Raw genomic sequence first — 19073 nt, 5'->3', positions numbered from 1 at the left:
GGCGGAGACCCACAATCCGGAAGTGGCGCCAAAGCCTCTTCCGGTCCTACTCACGTTGCTTCTTTCCTCGCGTCAGTGCCGGGATGGTGAGTTCTCCTGAGTTGGGCTGTTAGCGTGGGGGTCTGGGACTGGGGCGGGGCCGATCCTGGGCGCTGACACACCTGTCCTGTCCCCACAGAAGCCGATCCTGCTGCAGGGCCATGAGCGATCCATTACGCAGATTAAGTACAACCGTGAGGGAGACCTCCTCTTCACGGTGGCCAAGGACCCTGTGAGCGTCGGCAGAGGGCGGGCCGGCGGGATCTTGGGGCGGGGGGAGGCGTTGGGAGGGGGCGAGTTCATTCTGCCAGGGCGAGGGGTGGACAAGCCGTTTTTGCCGTGAGAAGGGAACCAAAGAGCTCCCCATTAGGAGAGGAGGGAGAGACCACCCCTGGAGTAGGTGGGCGAGAGCATTATACTGGGAAAGAACACTGTTGTTGTGGGAGGAGTGGCCGGGAGCAAAAGAGCAAGAGACCGTTATGCAAGGGAGATGGGGACAAGAGTGACTATTCTTCCAGGGTAGGGGAACGGACCACCTCTAGAGGCGGAAAGCTGATCCTTGGACAGTGAGGGACAACAGAGGACTACTTTACAGGGGGAGGTGTCCCTGGTCTCATTTCAGTAGGTCCTTCTGGGCCCCATCCTGCTTTTCACTGAGTGCAAACAGTCCCTCATGTACTGCCTTTTGAGACACCTCCGTATGGAAGATGTTAACTCTCGTGGCTAAAAGTGGGAGTTCGAAAGCCAGCCGACCCGATTTGAATCCTGAGCCCTGCATCCGAGTAACAGTGTGACTTTGAGCGTGTCATTTAACCTTTCTAAACTTGGTTTCCCTTATTATAAATTATGGGTACTAATAGTACCTCCCTCATGGGGTTGTCTTCAGGGTTAAATGAGATCATTCAAGTAAGGAGCTTACACAGTAAGTACCTTGTGCATATTAGTAGAGAATTGTTAGTCACTTATATTTTAAATTCCTTAGACATCATTTTATTGAAGCCTCATAGATACCCTTTGAAGAAGGCATTATTGTTGTGTCCATTTTACAGACAGGAAAATAAGCTCAGAGAAGAGAAACACTGTAGTGGAGGGTTTCAGGAAGGACTGGGACAATGGCATGTAGATGTTTTTGCAAGCCCCCTGACTCCCCTGCCACTTACCTGCAGGAAGGAGGAAAATCCAGGAGTTGGTCTTTTTACCAGCAACCTGCTGTTTCCCAAGAGATGAGCAAGAGAGGGCAAAATCCGGCCTGGCTAGAGGCTGCTGAGGGTTCCTGGGGAACCTCTTAAGTAGGAGGCCATTGCCTGGGATGCTTACCATCTGTCACACTGTCATTGACTCCTCCAGATTGTCAATGTGTGGTACTCTGTGAACGGTGAGAGGCTGGGCACTTACATGGGCCATACTGGAGCTGTGTGGTGTGTAGACGCTGACTGTATCCTTGTCTTTGCTCTGAGTCTGTGCTCCCAGGGTCTGCGAGCAACGGAGAGGCTGCCGACTTGGAGTTGGGAGTTTGGGATGCTATTGTGGGTCTAGGGAATGATACCTACTTCCTAATACCCGGTCCCTTCACTGGTTGAGGGAACATTCAAGACAAGTTCTGGTTCTAGATGAGGAGGTCAGAATGCTCTGAGGTAAGAGAGGAAGAAAGGCTGTCTGGGGCTGAACGGGGAGGTAATTCAGTTGGTTTTCCAGGAGGACGAGGGCTCAGATGAACTCAGTCATGTTTCTTAACACCCTCTTCAGGGGACACCAAACATGTCCTCACTGGCTCAGCTGATAATAGCTGTCGTCTCTGGGACTGTGAAACAGGTAAGCCTGGATCGTTTACTTTTTCACCAGACAGTGAGGACCTACAGTGTACCTGTTTAGGTGAACAGGTTTGGGGGAAACAGAGATAAATCCAGAGATGGCTCCTGTTCTAAGGAACGAGAAAGAGCCAAGGAGAAGAAAACAGACAAGAAAAGAGGCAGTGCAGTAGGCTATAAGGCACCTTAGAGAAAGCACAGAGCACTGTGGAAGGCCAGAGTGGGGGCAGCTGACTGCCTGGAGTGGGGATGGGAGCAACCCGGCAAGGTTTCCCAAGGTAAATGTCACACGAGCTGAGGCTTAAAGGATGAGGAAGAGGTCATCACTTTAGCACATTCTGGAATGAAAGCATGGCAAGTATCCTCTCCAAGTTATCTGATCTGATGGGAGCTCCTGTTTCTTGGGGGATGAAATAGTCAGGAGAGAAGAGGCGGCAGGCTAGGGTCAGAATAGACCTCGAATGCCAGACTCAGGAGCTTGTCTTCGTTCTGTAGGAGTTGGCATGCCGTGGAGGTCCTTGAGCAGGGAAGAGTATGTTTCATTTTGGCGAGCTCAGGTAGCAGCGGGGAGTATTGGAAGAACAGGCCGAAGACACGGGAGCCTATTAAGCTGCTCCATCTAGTAAATATTTACTGGGCACCCAATTCTGTGCCAGGTCGATGCTGGGTTCTGGGGACATGCAGAGAAGTTCGAGCAGATCCTTGTTTTGGAGGAAGGCATTCTGAGGAGAAGACGGACGTATTGCTACGCACTGTGAGCAGTGCGTAGCAGCAGGATGTCTGAGGACAGATGGTGGGGAGGCAGCGGTGGCGGGGGCTGTGGTCACTAGAGCAGGGGACACAGCGGACAGGAGGATAGGCAGATGTGGCGTGTCCTCCCCTTGATGGCATAGGGCAAAGGGTAGCCCAGACTCTGCCTGTCCCCAGGGAAGCAGCTGGCCCTCCTCAAGACCAATTCAGCTGTCCGGACGTGTGGCTTTGACTTTGGGGGCAACATCATCATGTTCTCCACCGACAAGCAGATGGGCTACCAGTGCTTTGTGAGCTTCTTTGACCTGCGGGATCCAAGCCAGATCGGTGAGCCAGCGCTGGGGGGTTGGGACTGGGGCTGGGGTGAAGGGCGTGGCTCCAGAGCCCACGGCCTGACATCTCCCCCCCCCCCCAACAGACAACAATGAGCCCTACATGAAGATCCCTTGCAACGACTCCAAGATCACCAGTGCTGTTTGGGGACCCCTGGGGGAGTGCATCATCGCAGGCCACGAAGGCGGAGAGCTCAACCAGTATAGCGCCAAGGTGAGGGGGAGGGTGGGGCCCACGCCCAGCAGAATGATTCCCTTCAAGAGGCAGGATAGCGCAGCAGTGAAGAGCAAGGGCTGGGTTCGAACACAGATTTCACCACTTTTTAGTTATATGAACCCAGGCAAGTTACTTCACTGAGTCTGTTTATCTGTAAAATGTTGCAAGGATCAAATGACATCAGGCGTTTGAAAAACTTGTCACAGAGTACTCTGGATACGTTCATAGTGATCACAAGGAAGCCCTTTCCTGCCGCCACTGAGTGCCAGGCCTCGTGCTGGGCTCTGAGGACAAAGACCTGCATCAGACGTGGGCCCTGCCCCCAGGGAGCCAGACTGGCAGACGGCTAACCCAGGAGTTGGTTTGTGAGTTGTGCCGCCGTAGAGGTCTCAGCCAAGTAGAGAAAGTGCCCTCTGTCACAGAGAAGGTGGCCCGTACATTAACCCGTGAAGAATAAGTGGAGCTTCAAGCAAGAAGAGAAGGCCATTCCACAGGCGGAAAAAACAGTGCACACAAAAGCACGGAGTTAAGGGAATGGGGGGATTGTTCAGAAGAGTCTAGGGTTGTTGGGACACAGTGTTGGGGGAAGTGAGTAGCGACTAGGTTTTTTTTTTGAGTGTCAGGAGGTAAGTAACTCTGTTTTTCTTTTGGGCAGTAGGGACTCTTTAAATGGTGATTGGTGATCAGATTTTTCTCTTTAGAAAGCTTTTGCAGGCTTAGTTCAGAGAACGGACCTGAATGAGGAAATAGCTCTGGGGGTGTGGAGCCCCTGACAGAGTCAAGAGATATTTAGGGGTGACTGATGAGATGGGGGGTAAGGAAAGGGTCAAGCCGGCCTGTCTTGGATTCTCATTTGGGTGCCCGGGTCCCTGGGCACTGCTGGTGTGTACTACCATAAGGGCTAGTCAGTCACTCAGCAAACACTGACTGTAGTCCACTAGGCCCCAGACCCACCTGCAGGAAAGGAACGGGAACCAAGGTCAAAGGCACACATGATGCTTGGTGCGAGCACCTAGTGGAGCTGTTCTGTGCCTTCAGATAGGCCTGACTGCAAAGCTGGGGCTTACTCCCCGAAATGCAGGAGCCAGATAGATCCCTACCATGTGTCCACATTGATGGAGGAGACAAAAATACATCCTTCTCACAGAGTAGGTAAAAATCATTCAGGAAAGGGGCGCCTGGCTAGCTCAGTCAATAGAGCAGGAGACTCTTGATCTCAGGGTCGTGAGTACAAGCCCCGCAATGGGCATAGAGCTTACTTAAAAACAACAACAAAAATAATTCAGGAAAGGAAAAGAAAGTTCTCTGAGGGTCTACTGTGTGTGAGGCACAGCGCTCACAAGGCCTTTTAATCATCTAATCAGTGTCTGCAGAACATAGGCCAGGTTCCTGTCACAACAAAGTCAAATGAGACACAGTCCCAGTGTCCCTACCGTGACCCTGGGTGGTGGGCTTTTAGTCATCTTGTTTTCTAGAGAGAGAAATTGAGGCAGCAAGAGGTACTTCTGAGGGCAGACCCTCAAACTCTGCTCTTTGTAGCACACTGGCTATTGCAGGTTGCTGCGTGGGAGGGGAAGTCAGGAGGTGCAATGGCTCTTTGAGAAGTTCTAGAAAAAGCTGGACATGCAGCAGTCCCAGCGGACTGTCACCCCGACCCTGGCTGGGCAGGGGGTGAGCGCAGGCTCTCTGCATCTTACAGGTTGCAGGACCTCCAGCGAGTCACATCACCGCTCTGAACCTTACTTTCTGCCTTTGAAAATGTCCTTTAAAAGACCCACTTCATGGGGTTGTTGTGAGGGTGAACGAAGTCAGGTGTTGAGTGCGTGGCACAGTGCTCGGCAAATTGTGACTATTCACAGTCCGGGGACAAGAAGGAGGAAGTGGAAACGGCTCTACCCTTGTGATGTGCTGATTAGTTACTAGGTCCGTAGATTTGTCACCAGAAGCCTGTGTTTTCCTATCCCGACTAGCAGTGTTGAAGTGTGTACATGTGGGCCAGGTTGGGATGGGGGCCTGGGCTCGGGAGTGGGGGTGAATGTTGGTTCAGGGGATACTTCGGCCCACCCGCCCCCGACCCCCCCCCCCCCCCCCCCCCCCCCCAGTCCGGACAGGGAGCAGTATAGAACCCCAGCAGAGCAGTGGGGCTGGTGGAGTTCGGGCTGCCCGGACCCTCACTCTTTTGCCTTCCCCAGTCTGGAGAGGTCCTAGTGAATGTTAAGGAGCACTCCCGGCAGATCAATGACATCCAGTTATCCAGGGACATGACCATGTTTGTCACCGCCTCCAAGGACAACACAGCCAAGGTGAGCCTGGGTGAGGAGTCCTCCCACCCCCTGCAAAGCTTTCCCCTTGCCCAGCTTTCCCTCAGGAAGACTCCTGGTACAGATTTTCTTCCCCTGTCTTCTCTCTCTAGCTCTTTGACTCCACAACTCTTGAACACCAGAAGACTTTCCGGACAGAACGTCCAGTCAACTCAGCTGCCCTCTCTCCCAACTACGACCATGTAAGGGAACCCCACCTGGGCTTCCTGCTGACGCCTTAGAATGCTTCCAGGACCTAGGTGTTCATCTAGCAGTTGAGATATGAATTCTGTAGGAAATAGTGTCAGGTAGAGAGGAGATTACCAGAGCAATGAGAAGGCTGAATGATTGGGAAGCCCCAGAGGGCAGGGCAGGAGGTGACTGAAAAGACCTGTTCGGGCCTGCCCTTAGCATCCTCTCAGTCTGATGTACTGAGTACTCACGTACTGGGTACTGATATACTCAGTCTGATGTACTAGTATAAAAGCTTATGGGCTGGGGGTAAAAAACGGAAAATGGACTTGCCTGCCCTTCGGGCCTGTCTAGAATTTCTTCTTCCCTTCAGGTGGTGCTGGGCGGTGGTCAGGAAGCCATGGATGTAACCACCACCTCCACCAGGATTGGCAAGTTTGAAGCCAGGTAAAGAGAGAGGGGGTAGGGGCACCTGGGTGGCTCAGTTGGTTAAGCGTCTGCCTTCGGCTCAGGTCATGATCCCGGGGTCCTGGGATCCAGCCCCATGTGGGGCTCCCTGCTCAGCGGGGAGCCTGCTTCTCCCTCTCCCTCTGCCCGCCACTCCCCCTGCTTGTGCTCTCTCTCTCTCTGTTAAATAAATAGATAAAATCTTAAAAAGGGGGGGGGGCTCTTCCAAATTGAAATCCCACAGAGTGTCTTTTGTGATAGACACAAACCACATACCTGAGGAGACTTCCTTATCTCGTTGCCTGCTAGGAGGTACAGCCAGATTTGTGGCCTTCCTGTGACAAGTGTGTGGCGTAGCAGTTAACGGGCGTGACCATGGGCTCCCTCTGAGGCCCTGGACCCATCCTTGTATTTCTCTGTGCCTGGTTTCTTCCACTGTATATTAGGGACAGCGATAGTACACTTCCCTTATAAAATCGTGCAGATTAAATGCATGAGTTACTATGTAGTAACGAAGTGTTAGCCAGGATTGCAGGCAGACACTTGGGTCCAATCTCACCCTTCTCTTATTTTGTTCACATTCATTCTCCCTCATCCCCGTTTCCCCACTTTCTGCTTTGCATTTGGGGAGCGGTACGTCCAGCATGTCTTGGAAGGAGATGGAGAGTGACCTGTCTCATCCCACCACTCTCCTCCAGGTTCTTTCACTTGGCCTTTGAAGAAGAGTTTGGAAGAGTCAAGGGTCACTTCGGACCCATCAACAGTGTTGCCTTCCATCCCGACGGCAAGAGGTAGGGCTCCGTGCAGGGAACTGAGCTCAGCCCCGCTTTGGCCTCTGGCCCTTTCCTGTGCCCTGCCCCCCGCCCCTGGGCCTGCCTTGCCCCAGAGGGGACACCTGACTGGCCCCTGGCTCTCTCTCTCTGCAGCTACAGCAGTGGCGGTGAAGATGGTTATGTCCGCATCCACTACTTTGACCCACAGTACTTTGAATTTGAGTTTGAGGCTTAAGAAGCTTGGATCTCCATCAGGACCAGGGGAAGTTTCTGGGCCAGGGCTCACAGAAAGTTTTGGACTCTGAGTAATAAATTCATTTGGAAATAAGTGGTTTCTGGTCAGAAATTTTGTGGGGACTGTGTCATCCTTTTCCCTTCTCAGTGACACCCCAGTGAGCTGCTACCAGTCATGGAGATCTTTATTAGTTAGACCTCCCTACACCACAGACACTTCAAACCTGGAGCTTCAGTATGTTTTGGACTAGGCTGGGTTGCAGGCGCCCTCATCCAAGGTCCAAAGGTGCTGAGGGACCTGGAGGGGTCTCCGGAACATCTCAACCACTATCCAAGGAGCCAGCACTTAAAGTTGGGGCTCAGAGGCTGAAACTGTTGGCTCACAGCCCTCTGTCTTCTTATTTGTCACTATTTGCCACACCTTCTCCCAGGCTACCTCTGAAGGTTCAGGCAGGCTGATCCAGCGCAGAAACAGGCCTGAGGAGGAAGAGGAGGACAGATAAGGACGCTGAGCAGAGGGGCTAGCTCCCCAGGGAAGGAGGTGGGGTAGGGCGTCACCTTGCCATAGTCGCAGGGTCTTGGAGCTCCACAGAAGGCCAGATGGCCAAGGGATTGGGGACGTAGAGCGAGTTCCGGAGTTTCCGTTGCTCTTTTGGCTGGTTGAGCCCAGACCACAAGGAGTGGGTTCGAGTCCTCACTTCACACAGGCATCTGTAGGGAGTGAGTTTCCAGACTCAAGCTATGCCTTCTGGGATTCTGGACTGGAGACCCTGGTTAGGTGGGTGACAGCCACCCTGGGGGCAGTGATAATCTCTCCTTTTTCCTGCAAATGTTCTTGCCAGTCAGATCCTGTACTGAGCACTGGAATAAAGTAGAACAAGACAAAGTCCTAGTTGTTCAGGAGTTCCATTTAGCTCTGCCTGGAAGCGTCAGGGAAGGTTACTGAGAATGTGCCACTTGGGCTGGTTCTGTCCGCAGAAGTTCACCAGGTGTGCAAAAGCATGGAAATACTTAGGAGGGGAGACTACAGGGCCAAGAGCAAGAAAATGGGAGAGGGCCCAAGTGAGTGTTGGTGGGTTTTTGTCTTTTTCTCTTAAAAAAAGCACGAGCAGGGGGTGGGGGGCAGAGGAAGAGAGAGAATCAAGCAGGCTCCACATCCAGTGCGGAGCCCGTTGTGGAGGCCGACACGGGGCTTGATCTCATGACCCCGAGATCATGACCTGAACGGAAATCGAGTCGGACGCTTAACCAACTGAGCCACCCAGGCGCCCCTGTTGGGTGAGTTTTTTAAACTGGTGACACCTAGAACAGTGAGGCAGCTGTTCCCACAGCCCACATGGAAAGAAGAGTCTGGACTGGGGTCGGTAGGAGGGGCCTTTGCCAGGAAAGGACAAGGTAAGAAAGTTTTAGGAGAAAGACTGTATATGAAGGACCGGGGAGAGGGAGATACATCGAGATAAGAGTTTCTAACCGGGATGACCCAGTAGTGGAGTCAGTGAAAACAACGTTGGGGCGGGGGGGTGGTTGAGCAACAAAAGCGAGAAGAGGAGTGAACCCTCCCCTCGTGTCAGACTGATGAGAGAAAGATGGCTTTGGGGGGCTTGGGAGCACAGGCAGCAGGCGAACCAGATCGTGAGAACAGCCACTGCTGGGGTGCCCACGTGCCAGGCTCTGCGCCAAGCACTTCGCATGCTTTAACCCAGCTCACCCACACGCAGCCCCGGCCCCCAGACATGCCGGCTGCTACTAGAAGCCTCCTTGCTACTAACAGGAAACAGGTTTCCTACGATCACCAGCAAAGTGAGTGATGGAGCCGGAAGTTAAGCCCAAACAGTTTGACTCCGTTTTCAACCTCTACTCCTTTGCTTCACTAGAATCAGCCCTGCAAAGTGGCAGAGAGCCCCAGAAATGACTTATTTGGCAGCAACTTCCCCCTTCAGTCCTTGTTTTTAAGCTAGGGCTGTGTTTGCTCTTGGCTCTGAACAGAGTGGGTAGGTCTGAAGGACTGGCCGTGGACCCATTCAAATCTGGGTTTGCAGAAGTTAGGGGGAAGGGTGAGATTTGGAGGCAGGGGAGGAGAAAATATTGGAGTTTTCCCCAAAGAGAAACTCATCCAAAAGGGACAGATGTCTTCTAGGGACCTCGGTGCTGACGCAGCAGGTACCTGACCCTGGCCTGTGCCTGGCCCCTGACCCGCCTTGACACCCCCTTCGCTCACCTCTCCTTTTCGCTGCTGCAGAGGAAGGTGCCAAAAGGGGAGGCATAGGCGTGCTCAAACAGGGCCAGCAGCAGCCCCTCCCCAAACTCCAGCGACAGCGGGAACTGGCGGCCCAGCTGCCACACGCAGTCCAGGAAGAGGAGAAAGGTGGGTGCCTCGTGCTTGGGGCGGGCATGGGAGAAGGCCGAGTGGGCCCAGCGCAGCTGGAAGGGGTGGCCGGCCTGGGGAGGGGGCAGAGCGATGGGCACAAGGAAGCAGGGTCTCTGGATGGAGGGGCAGGGCTGGGGCTGAGCACCCACTTACCTGGATCCACTCCCGCTCCACCAGTTCCTGGAATCCAGCTCTGGTCCGGCTCGAGGGGTCCAGGATGAGCTGGGCCAGCGAAGTCACCAGCAGGGTGCTGTCCGTGCCTTCAGCCCCATGCACCAGGACGCAGGCCCCTTCTCTGTGGGCCAGGGCTGTTAACAGTGGCCAGGCCTTCCCAGCCTGGGGTGGGCGGGCCAGGAACCAAATGGGCCCATTTCTAGGCTGTCCGTGCTTACTGAGACATGGCTGTGTGCCCAGGGGTTGAGGGCCCTGCCCATCCGTCCTGTTCTTGGCCTCGTGGCAGGGGGCTTACCTCCCCACGCCCTGGGCTGCTAGGCAGGCGGTGCTGAGTGCCTCCTTCACATGCGCCAGCCAGTGGCAGGCCTCCAGCTGACTGAGCCAGCAGTCCGTGCTCTGCTCCAGGTCTCCACAGGCCTCCACCAGGCGCACGAAACTCTCCTGTAGGGGCCATCCCCTGCACGAGCGGGAATCCGGTCACCCCATCTCCACCCAAGCTCTGGTGAGCACAGCCTGGGAACAAGCGCTCCAGACCAATGAGGCAGACAAAGAACCCTCAGAGGAACGCATCTGACAAGAGGGACACAGGACCATTTGGGGAGCCCACCTAATCTGATGGAAATGGTTCAGTATCTTGGAGGATTCCCCAATCTGATGGAGGAGACCCCAGGCCCCTTGGGGGAGAACTAGTCTGTTGGGGGGTACCTGGGGAGGGGTCACACAACCCTCCTGGGAAACAATGCCCTGGGAAACCCCCAATTTGATGGAAGCATCCCAGTGCCCTTGAAGTAACCCAGTCTGATGGGAGCAACACGGTACTCCCTGGGGCGCCCCAGTCTGACAAGAGAAACACAGCACTCTTAGGATTCTGGTACCTGCTCCTGCTTCCCAGGAACTGCCCTGCTCAAGATCACCAAGGTGACCTCCTGCCAGAAAATCTCATGGAGACTTTTCCAGCCCTGTGTAAAAGCCTTCAGTGGCTGCCCCCTGCCTTTAGGATGAAGTCTAAACTCATAATCATGACATTCAAGACCTTTGCTCTGGTCCCTGTCACCCCTTTAGCCCCATCTCTCTCTGTGTCTAGCCCACAGTCTACACGTCCACCATTCTGAAGTGCTTGCAGCTCCCCAAACAGGACAAATGACCAGGAGCTCTGCCCCTGTGCACCTGCCATTCCTTCCACCTGGAATGTTCTGCTCTCTGGCCAACTCCTCTTCCAGGTGCCAGCTAACACCTCCCAATTCTCAGGGAAACTTTCTTTGCACTCCCTACACACAGGAGAGGGGCACCTGCTCTGTGCTGCCGCTCATCACACTGAACCCTAACTGCCCACGTACTGCTGATCTCCCAACCCCGTCTGGGCTGGCCACCATCCCAGCCTCTGTGCTCAATCAACACTGGTTGAATAAAGGAATAAACAGTTTTGTATTCTGGACAGGGGAGCAGTCCACTCTCCTCAAAGCACAAACACTCCCTGAGGACCTGCTCTTGGTACTACCACTACCTGGATAGATACAGCTGCGCAGGTAGAGCCCTCAGGGGAGGGCTGGGACCGATGGGGAGAGAGGTGAGTGTGTGTGCATGTATGTGCGTGTGTGCGTGCATGTATGTGCGCGCGCGCGTGTGTGTGTGTGTGGTGAGGTTGTTCGTGGAAGACAAATTCCAGTTTAATGTAAAGAGAGGCTTTTTCTTTCCAGGCAGGGTTGGGGGTACCTAGAGAGAAATGAGCTCTGTGCGGGGGGTGCAAGTGGGGATGCTCACCGGATAGGATGGCTACTCAGAAATGCCTAACAGTCAGTCCCCAAGGTTCCTGGAAGACACCCCCTACTCCTACTACCCCCCCCACCCCCCCCCCCCCCGCCACACACACTCGTATCCCCGAAGAGTCCGGTGGGAGAGCGCCCAGAAGAGGACAGAAAGACCTCTCACCTCTCCAGGGGCCGGTGCCGCCGTTTCCAGCCCGGGTAGGCGGCTTTGGCCTCGGTGCCGCCGCCCGTCACGCGGGCCTGTTTGGCGGCCTGAGCCGAGCGCGTGTCCAAGACGAAGCCCCGGGCCCCAGGGCGAGCCCCCGCCCGCACAGCTCGCAGCAGCTCCTCGTTCTCAGCGCAGCGCCTTTTCTGGGGACCAGTCAGGGGCTGGCTGGAACGGAGCAGCACCTGCGGACGGGGACTCCACTCCGGAAGCCATAGCCACCCAGCCCCGGCCCGGGGACGTCGCTCGGGGAGCCCCTAGGGAGCGCCTACACACTAGGGCGGGTCTAGAGCCTGGCAGGGGCGGGCTGGAGCGCAGGGAACCTAGCCCCGGAACTTACAAGGCGCAGGGCCCGGGCTTGGGTGGGGTGTAGCCGGAGGGGAAAGGGACCCGAAGAGTAGACCTTGGGCGGGTCCAGGGTTGACGAAGATCGGACTAGGCTCCAGGGACCCGAACGGCCGGGGACCCGGCCCAGATTGGCAAGACTCCGTATTGGGACAGAGGGGCGGGGTCAGAGTCCGGGGGGGCGGAGGGAACGGAGGGGGCGGGGCCAGAAAGGGCAGGAGCCTGGGCTGCCCGCGCGCCGCGAATTGGCCGGGCCAGTGCAGAAAAGGGCCAAGAAGGGCCGCAGTTGTTCCTAGTGGCGGAGTCCGGGGACGGGCGGGCTCACGGTTCCGCTGGGAGCGTGGTGGTAGCTGAGCACAGGGAAGCGGCCTCTCTGGCGGAAGCGGACGCAGCGCACCAGGGCCTCGTCCTCTACCGCGCGAGGCACGATCACGGCGCGGGGGTAACTGGGGCACAAGCTGAAGTCCCCGTTCACCTCGCTCAGCCGCCACGCGTTGGTCTGCGGCGCAGGGAGAGGCGAAGGCCAGGTTAGGGCACTCAGTGAGCGCCCGGTCCTCACGCCCCTTCCAGGCCCGGCGCTCGCACAACCGCGGGCCCCCACGACCGCACCCACCTCGCGAGCTACTCGCTTGTAGTAGCGTTCGGGTGGGTGGAAGTGCCCGGCGTCGCCCAATCTCAAGCCCTTGGGACGGTAGAAGAACGGAAAGGAAGTGATGGCCGATTCCAAGGACGACAGCGCCTGGGGAAGGAAGTCGGGGGATCTGGGCAAAGTCGAAATCTTCTCACCCGCGCGCTCCCGGCCCCTGCGCTCCGCAGCTCCCTCCTCTGCAAGTGCTCTAGACCACCCTGCATCCCTTGCCATTAGCTGTGTCCCAGGATAACACTGGATGCTGAGTCTCCCTGCGCAGTAGCCCCTGTTTACTCCCGTCGTTACGAAATAGGGGTAGCTTAAGGGCCTCGGGAGCACCGCTGGCGTACCTCGATGGAACGGGCGATGTCCAGCGTGGCTGCCACGCCCTCTATGTCCAGCTGCAACACTCGCAGGTCCTTACAGCGCAACGTGATGGTGCCGGAGTCACCCGAGACCCTGGGGATGGACGGGCTTAGGCTTAGTATCCCCCGCCCCCCACCAGGGGAGGAGAAACGAGTTTATTAGGATTGGACGCAGTGCAAGGGGGCACCAGTTCCAACCGCGCTTGCCCTTCCCCCTCCTCCGCGGAGCCGCAAGCTCCGCAACTACGGGGACGCCCCCGCCACGTCTCACCGCTTCTCGACGGAGTCTACGCTACGCAACAGCAGCAGCCACAGGTCTGAAGTCGCCTGGGGCCCCGGCGACAGCAGCAGGTGGTGGCCGGTGACGCATAGCGTGCCACGCAGTGGGGGCGCCTCCGGACCCCGCAGGAGCTTGGCTTGGGCCCGGCCGGTACGGATCAGCTCCGAGAACTCCATTCCGTCTGTGGTGGGCCTGGGGCCCAGCAGAAGGACAGACTCCCGGAGCGTCAGGCGGGGCGAGCGCGGGCTCCGAAAGGGACAGGAATTGGCTGGGCAGCTGGCGACGCCGGCAGGACAGCTGTTAAGGAGGCCCCTTGGAGGAAGGGATCGAACAGTTTCACAGGAATTTCCCCCTCCTGCTGCCAGCACCTCTGAGCGAGGACGCCGGCCAGAACCTGTGAAGGAAACCTCAATTTCATCTATCTGTGACATGGGGAGAATAATCTTGCTTAAAGCCCTTCACCTCGTGCCTTGTTCTCAGGTGGCACTCAACATTTTTGGTTTTTTTTGTTTTTTTTTAACCTAGGAGCTGGCACTCTCATTGACTTAAAAAAGAAAAATTACCGTCTCTTCTTTTGTACCCTGGTGGAAGGGGTAGAAAGGGTGGGTGTGAAACTGGGAACTGTCTGCTTCCTTCCCCTACATCTGAGGCTGGGTGGGGGAAATCCCTTAGTCCACCTTAAATGGAAGCAGCTGTGTAGCTGGTGCCCCTCCCCCACCACAGCTGGAAGTCCCTGCCTGAGGGCGCCCTCTACGGGGGCCACTCCTGGCTTAGTCCTGCCCTCTCCTCTCACTATCACTCCATCCTTCAACCAAATATGAATTGCCCATACACCGAGCTGGCCCCTGTATGGGGACACAAAGATGACTGAGGAAGGTTCTGTTCATTGGGATTTTCCGACTGGCAAGAGACACACCCAAGCTGGTAAACTACAAGAGGTGAAAGGATTTACTGGAGGACCCATCCATCCATCTATCCATCCATCCAATTATTCTTTCATTTCTTTTTTTTTTTAATTCTTTCATTTCTTAAACACTGATGCCTACACTGTGTTAAGTGCTGATTACTAAGAAGAATAAGACAGACACCTGCCTTCAAAGGGCCTTTTGGTCCACCAGGTTCCAGGTTTGTGTGGGTGTGCGTGTGTGTGCACACGCATGTATGCAAAACCCTTCTTTTAAAAAACACACGCACAAAAAGAAAAGAAATCATAGGTGGACACCCATAATATAAACATAAAATCGGAATGATCTGTGAAAGGAACCAGACATAAAAGAGTATGAATTGTAAAATTCCAGACCAGCTGGGATGGGAATTCATTAGAAATGCAAATTATCAGCCCCACCCCCACCGCCACGTGTCTCTTTAAACACGTTTTCCAGGAGATTTCCATGCACACTAAAGTTTGAGAACCAGGGCGCCTGGGTGGCTCAGTTGGTTAAGCGTCTGTCTTCTGTCTTCCGCTCAGATCATGATCCTGGGGTTGAGCCCTGCTCAGCAGGGAGACTGCTTCTCCCTCCCTCTGCCTCTTCCCAGCTTGTGCGCGTGCTCTCTGTCTCTCTCAAATAAATAAAATCTTAAAATCCCAAAACACATTTAAAAAAAAATAAAGTTTGAGAACCATTAGGAAGTACACAAAAAGGCAAACTAATGGTAGCTGTTAGAGATTGGGAGAGTAGTGACAGGCCAGGGGCATTCCTGGATGCCGGTAATGCTCAGTTGTTCCATCTGGGTGCTGGGTACACAAGTGGGTTTAGTTCGGGAGAATTCAGCAAGGCTTGTCATTACTTACGATGTGTGAAATTTTCTGTGTGTCTGGTATTTTTCAATACAAAGTTTAAAAAAGGGAACAGCTCTGGTTGAAGCCCTGGGAGGGGCAGGGAGAGGGAGGGTCTAGGAGCCCATCTAGGGCTCTGCCTTATCCCATACATAGTCCTTGAGGGATTTCCAAGGGAACCTAAAGGTCCTTAAAGTACAGCTTGAAATCATTGATCTGTCCCAACAGAGAGTCCGTGACATGTCCAAATGTCATGAGGACAGAGGGCAGCTCATCAGCCTTCTATCCATTCCCCACCCCCCTTAACTTGGGTCTTGGGAAGAAGGCCAAGACTCTAGTGTGGATGATGCTTTTCTCATCCTGGAGCAACTTCCTTTCTGGGAACAGGGTGTCTCCTTTTGGGCAAAGACAATAAAATTCATCCAAGGGGCCGGAGGAGCAGGGCTCCTCCTGCCCTCATCCGGATGGCATCACGTGGCTCCCGGGTTAGCAGGCCAGGAAAATCCCAGCCCTTGCACACTCGGCCTCCCATACCTCTCTATTCACCCACCCTGACGCACTCGGCCTCCCTGACCCGCCTTGAACATTCACCATCGCACACTCCCTGGCACAGTTCTGTCACCCTCGGCTCCTGCCGTCACCCCCCAGCCATACTGCCAACCTTTCCCCGAGCTGCAGCCTTGCCCCGTCACTCACCCCAAACCCACCATGTCCCTGGGGCCACTGGAATTCCAGGCGGTGGGTGAAGAAAATGAAGAGGATGAGGAGGAAGAGAGCCTGGACTCTGTGAAGGCCCTGACGGCCAAGCTGCAGCTGCAGACGCGGCGGCCCTCGTATCTGGAGTGGACAGCCCGCGTCCAGAGCCAGGCGTGGCGCAGGGCCCAAACCAGACCTGGGCTGGGGGGCCCCGGGGCCCTCTGCGGCTTCGACTCAATGGACTCTGCCCTTGAGTGGCTCCGCCGGGAGCTGGTGAGTCGGGTGGGGTGGGCAGTCATCCTTAGGACCCGAGAACCAACCGTGGGTGTGGGGAGGGGATGAGGATGGACCTCACCTCCAGCAACTGCCCTACTCCTGTGGCTTTGTCCTGGGGCTAAGGAGCTGTGAATGGACTTGTCCAGTGATTTATTCAGGGAGACTTGCTGAAGCAGGATTCCAGCCAACCTACCTACTACCGACTACTCCTGTGGCTCTGGGGACAGAGCCCTGCCCTTCAGGGCCACCAGTCATAGATGGGGAAGGCATGGCCTCCCCTACTCTGGGAATTGCTATAGCGCAAAGGTGCAGTGCAGGACAAGATGAGGCACGGACCACACTGTAGGCAGAATCTGCGGAGGCCAGCGTTACGCAGGTGGCTCTTAACCCAGTATGTGCAAACAAAAGGATGTCTAGCCTCTAAATTGGAGACTGCAGTTTAGTTGACCTGTATTTGTGTAACAGTCGCTCCTTAGTTTTAGAGAAGATCTGAGCGATGCGGAGGGATCAAGCTGGGGCGAGAGGGGTGGGGGGGACACAACCGGTGCAAAGACCCAGGTGTTGACAGGAAGGGAGGGCTGGCCCGAGCGGCTGAGGACCAGTGCGCAGTCTCACGCCCCCTCTCGGCCGCAGCGGGAGATGCAGGCTCAGGACCGGCAGCTGGCGGGGCAGTTGCTTCGGCTGCGGGCCCAGCTGCACCGGCTGAAGGTGGACCAAGCCTGTCACCTGCACCAAGAGCTGCTGGACGAGGCGGAGCTGGAGCTGGAGCTGGAGCTGGAGCCGGGGGCCGGCCTCGCCTTGGCCCCGCCGCTGCGGCACCTCGGCCTCACGCGCATGAACATCAGTGCCCGGCGCTTCACCCTCTGCTGAGGGGCACCTGCGTGCCTCCTGAGACCCCCTGGGAAGGAGGAAGGGAGGGGTGCCTCAAAGGCGCCAGCACCTGGCAAGGGGTGGTGGGAGGGTTGGGGGGTCACTCAGTTCTCTGGGAGTATAAAGCCCCAGCATCCTGTCAGCCCTGCTGCCCTAGCTTGAGGAGGGGACGTTGGAGGAAGGGGAGAAGCTCACAGACCCCCCCAACTCTTCAATAAAGGCCCTCTCTGCTTCCATCAAGGTCTCTGCAGTCATTTATTCAGGCCCAAGGTCGCTGTGTGTTTATCTGTAGCTGGGGCCAGGGATTCCACTGCAGGAGAGAAGGCCCGGGTTGGGGTGGAGATGAACAGATGGATCCCCATCTCTCCCTCAGCTCCAGCACTGTCTCCCTCTCTTATCAAGTTCAGAACTGGGCAAGAGCCTGAAATCCTAAATCACCCCTATGACAGGTGACAGGTCAAGGGGCAGCTGAAGAATGCAGGACCTGGTAGACCTGAGTTCCAAGCCAGCTCCACTGTGCATTTCTTTTCTTTTTTCAAAATATTTTATTTATTTATTTGAGAGTCAGAGAGAGAGAGAGAAAAAAAGAGAAAGCCCGAGTAGGGAGAGGGACAGAGGGAGAAGCAGACTCCCTCTGAGCAGCAAGCTGGATGTGGGGCTCGATCCCAGGACCCTGAGATCAGGACCTGAGCTGAAGGCAGACAGGTTCACTGAGCCACCCAGGCGCCCCTCCACCACGCATTTCCATCAGACCTTGAGGAGGTCCCTGCAGCTGTTTGTTTACCTCTCAACTGGAAACGCTACTATGCTACTTCTACTGCACAAGTAGTTGGGGATGTCTTCAGTGAGACAATGCTTAATAACACTCAAAACCGGGGCGCCTGCGTGGCTCAGTCGGTTAAGCGTCTGCCTTCAACTCAGGTCATGATCCCAGGGGCCTGGGATCGAGGCCCGCATCGGGCTCCCTGCTCACTGGGGAGTCTGCTTCTCCCTCTGCCCCTGCTGCTCCCCCTGCTTGTGCTCTCTCTCTCTCTAACAAATAAATAAATAAAATATTAAGGGGCACCTGGGTGGCTCAAATGGTTGAGAGTCTGCCTTCAACTCAGGTCATGATCTCCAGGTCCTGGGATCGAGCCCCGTATCGGGCTCCCTGCTCAGAGGGAGTCTGCTTCTCCCTCTGCCTCTCCCCCTGCTTGTGCTCTCTCTGTCTTTCTCTAATGAATGAATGGAATCGTTAAAAAAAAAAAGAATAAATAAAAATAAAAAATAAAATCTTAAAAACAAACCAACACTCAAAACCCACGAACTCTCTCTTGCTCATCCTTGCTCTCACCCCTGGTAGTAGTAGTACTGCTGTTCGGAGGCCCGGAGATGGGCCGGGCAGGGCTCTGGGTCACTCTGTGGGTTTTTTAACATTGCGTCTCCTCAGCCTTTGTTTCTGTAGTGCCCGCTTTGTCTGACTTTCCAGCTCGGGCTTCCTCTCCCCCCCCCATTTCCTGTCTCCCCCTTCCCTCTGTAGCTGAGGTGCACAGAACATCAGCTTCCACCTCACAAACCCCAACAATGCTCTGTGGCCTCCCCTCCCCCAGCCTGCTCACTGAGTGTAGGCTCCCGTGGTGGGGACTGTGACACATCTATACTTTCCTGGGGCCGGGGCGGGGGGGGGGGGGGGGGGGGGGGGGGGGGGGGGCCCGGCGGGGGTGGGGGAACGAAGCCGCCGGGCGTGGCGGAGCGGGGGGGGCTGGCAGGGCCCAGCTCTGGTGCTTCATAGAAGCCACCCAGCGTTCCTCATAACACTGGTGACCTGGCCCTTAGCCTGTGATGGGTGCCACCCTCAGCCTGGCCCCAAGGGAAAGGGAGATTCTGGGCCTGCTTGCTGCGTGTGACTAGGTTCCTGTCTCCTGCCTCCAACAGAAAGGCCTACCAGTCAGCGGCCTGCACCTGGGAGCCGGGCAGGAGTGTTTGTCTTGTCTCTCACCTGTTGCAGAAGATGGTGGCAGGCCCTACATTTCTCGCAGGGGCTGTGGCTTGCCTCTCCCTGAATTAGAAGTCTCTCTAATTAGTGGGTGTGATCCTGTCCTCTGCCCACAGCACGGGCTGTAACCTGGTCTCTTGAACAGGGTTCAAAGGGGTTGTCCTGCCTGCTTCCTTAAACAGCTTGCTGTCCAGCATTCTGTCTCTAAGGAGGGTGTTAGCTCCCCTCTGACTCTAATAAAGTTACCGTCCCTTGC

At 55.7% G+C, this 19073-nt stretch overlaps 3 protein-coding genes across 3 annotated transcripts; 2 read left to right on the top strand and 1 right to left on the bottom strand.

The window, feature by feature from the left end:
- Positions 1–4: 4 nt before the first annotated feature.
- EIF3I (eukaryotic translation initiation factor 3 subunit I) lies at positions 5–7186 on the top strand. Its single transcript, XM_032388996.1, has 11 exons — positions 5–86; positions 179–271; positions 1387–1474; positions 1786–1851; positions 2775–2924; positions 3016–3143; positions 5339–5449; positions 5560–5649; positions 6012–6085; positions 6784–6876; positions 7012–7186. Exons 1-11 carry the CDS (start codon positions 84–86, stop codon positions 7091–7093), a joined length of 978 nt encoding a protein of 325 aa, XP_032244887.1. The 5' UTR covers positions 5–83; the 3' UTR covers positions 7094–7186.
- Positions 7162–13418, bottom strand: LOC116622527 (myotubularin-related protein 9-like). The gene is given in 11 exon segments (XM_032388985.1): positions 7162–7569; positions 7651–7669; positions 7671–7803; positions 9311–9531; positions 9614–9755; positions 9930–10091; positions 11564–11790; positions 12276–12449; positions 12564–12689; positions 12929–13037; positions 13215–13418. Coding segments are annotated over 11 exon segments (1629 nt in total). The 5' UTR covers positions 13400–13418; the 3' UTR covers positions 7162–7438.
- A 2290-nt stretch (positions 13419–15708) lies between these two features.
- On the top strand, positions 15709–16842 carry FAM167B (family with sequence similarity 167 member B). The gene is made up of 2 exons (XM_032417645.1): positions 15709–15969; positions 16606–16842. The coding sequence occupies exons 1-2, from the start codon at positions 15709–15711 to the stop codon at positions 16840–16842; spliced, it is 498 nt and encodes a 165-aa protein (XP_032273536.1).
- Positions 16843–19073: the final 2231 nt, after the last annotated feature.

Source organism: Phoca vitulina, unplaced genomic scaffold, assembly GCF_004348235.1.
Source record: "Phoca vitulina isolate PV1807 unplaced genomic scaffold, GSC_HSeal_1.0 scaffold2, whole genome shotgun sequence".
NCBI lineage: Eukaryota > Metazoa > Chordata > Mammalia > Carnivora > Phocidae > Phoca > Phoca vitulina.
The sequence above is the reverse complement of the archived record's forward strand: the minus strand, read 5'-3'. Positions and strand labels throughout refer to the sequence as shown.

Excerpts from the sequence above, each read along its gene's own strand:
- EIF3I (XM_032388996.1), top strand. Across the intron at positions 3,144-5,338 it reads TCAACCAGTATAGCGCCAAG|TCTGGAGAGGTCCTAGTGAA; the intron begins GTGAGGGGGAGG and ends TGCCTTCCCCAG. Across the intron at positions 5,450-5,559 it reads CCAAGGACAACACAGCCAAG|CTCTTTGACTCCACAACTCT; the intron begins GTGAGCCTGGGT and ends TTCTCTCTCTAG.
- FAM167B (XM_032417645.1), top strand. The coding sequence starts at position 15,709 with ATGTCCCTGGGGCCACTGGAATTCCAGGCGGTGGGTGAAGAAAATGAA. Across the intron at positions 15,970-16,605 it reads AGTGGCTCCGCCGGGAGCTG|CGGGAGATGCAGGCTCAGGA; the intron begins GTGAGTCGGGTG and ends TCTCGGCCGCAG.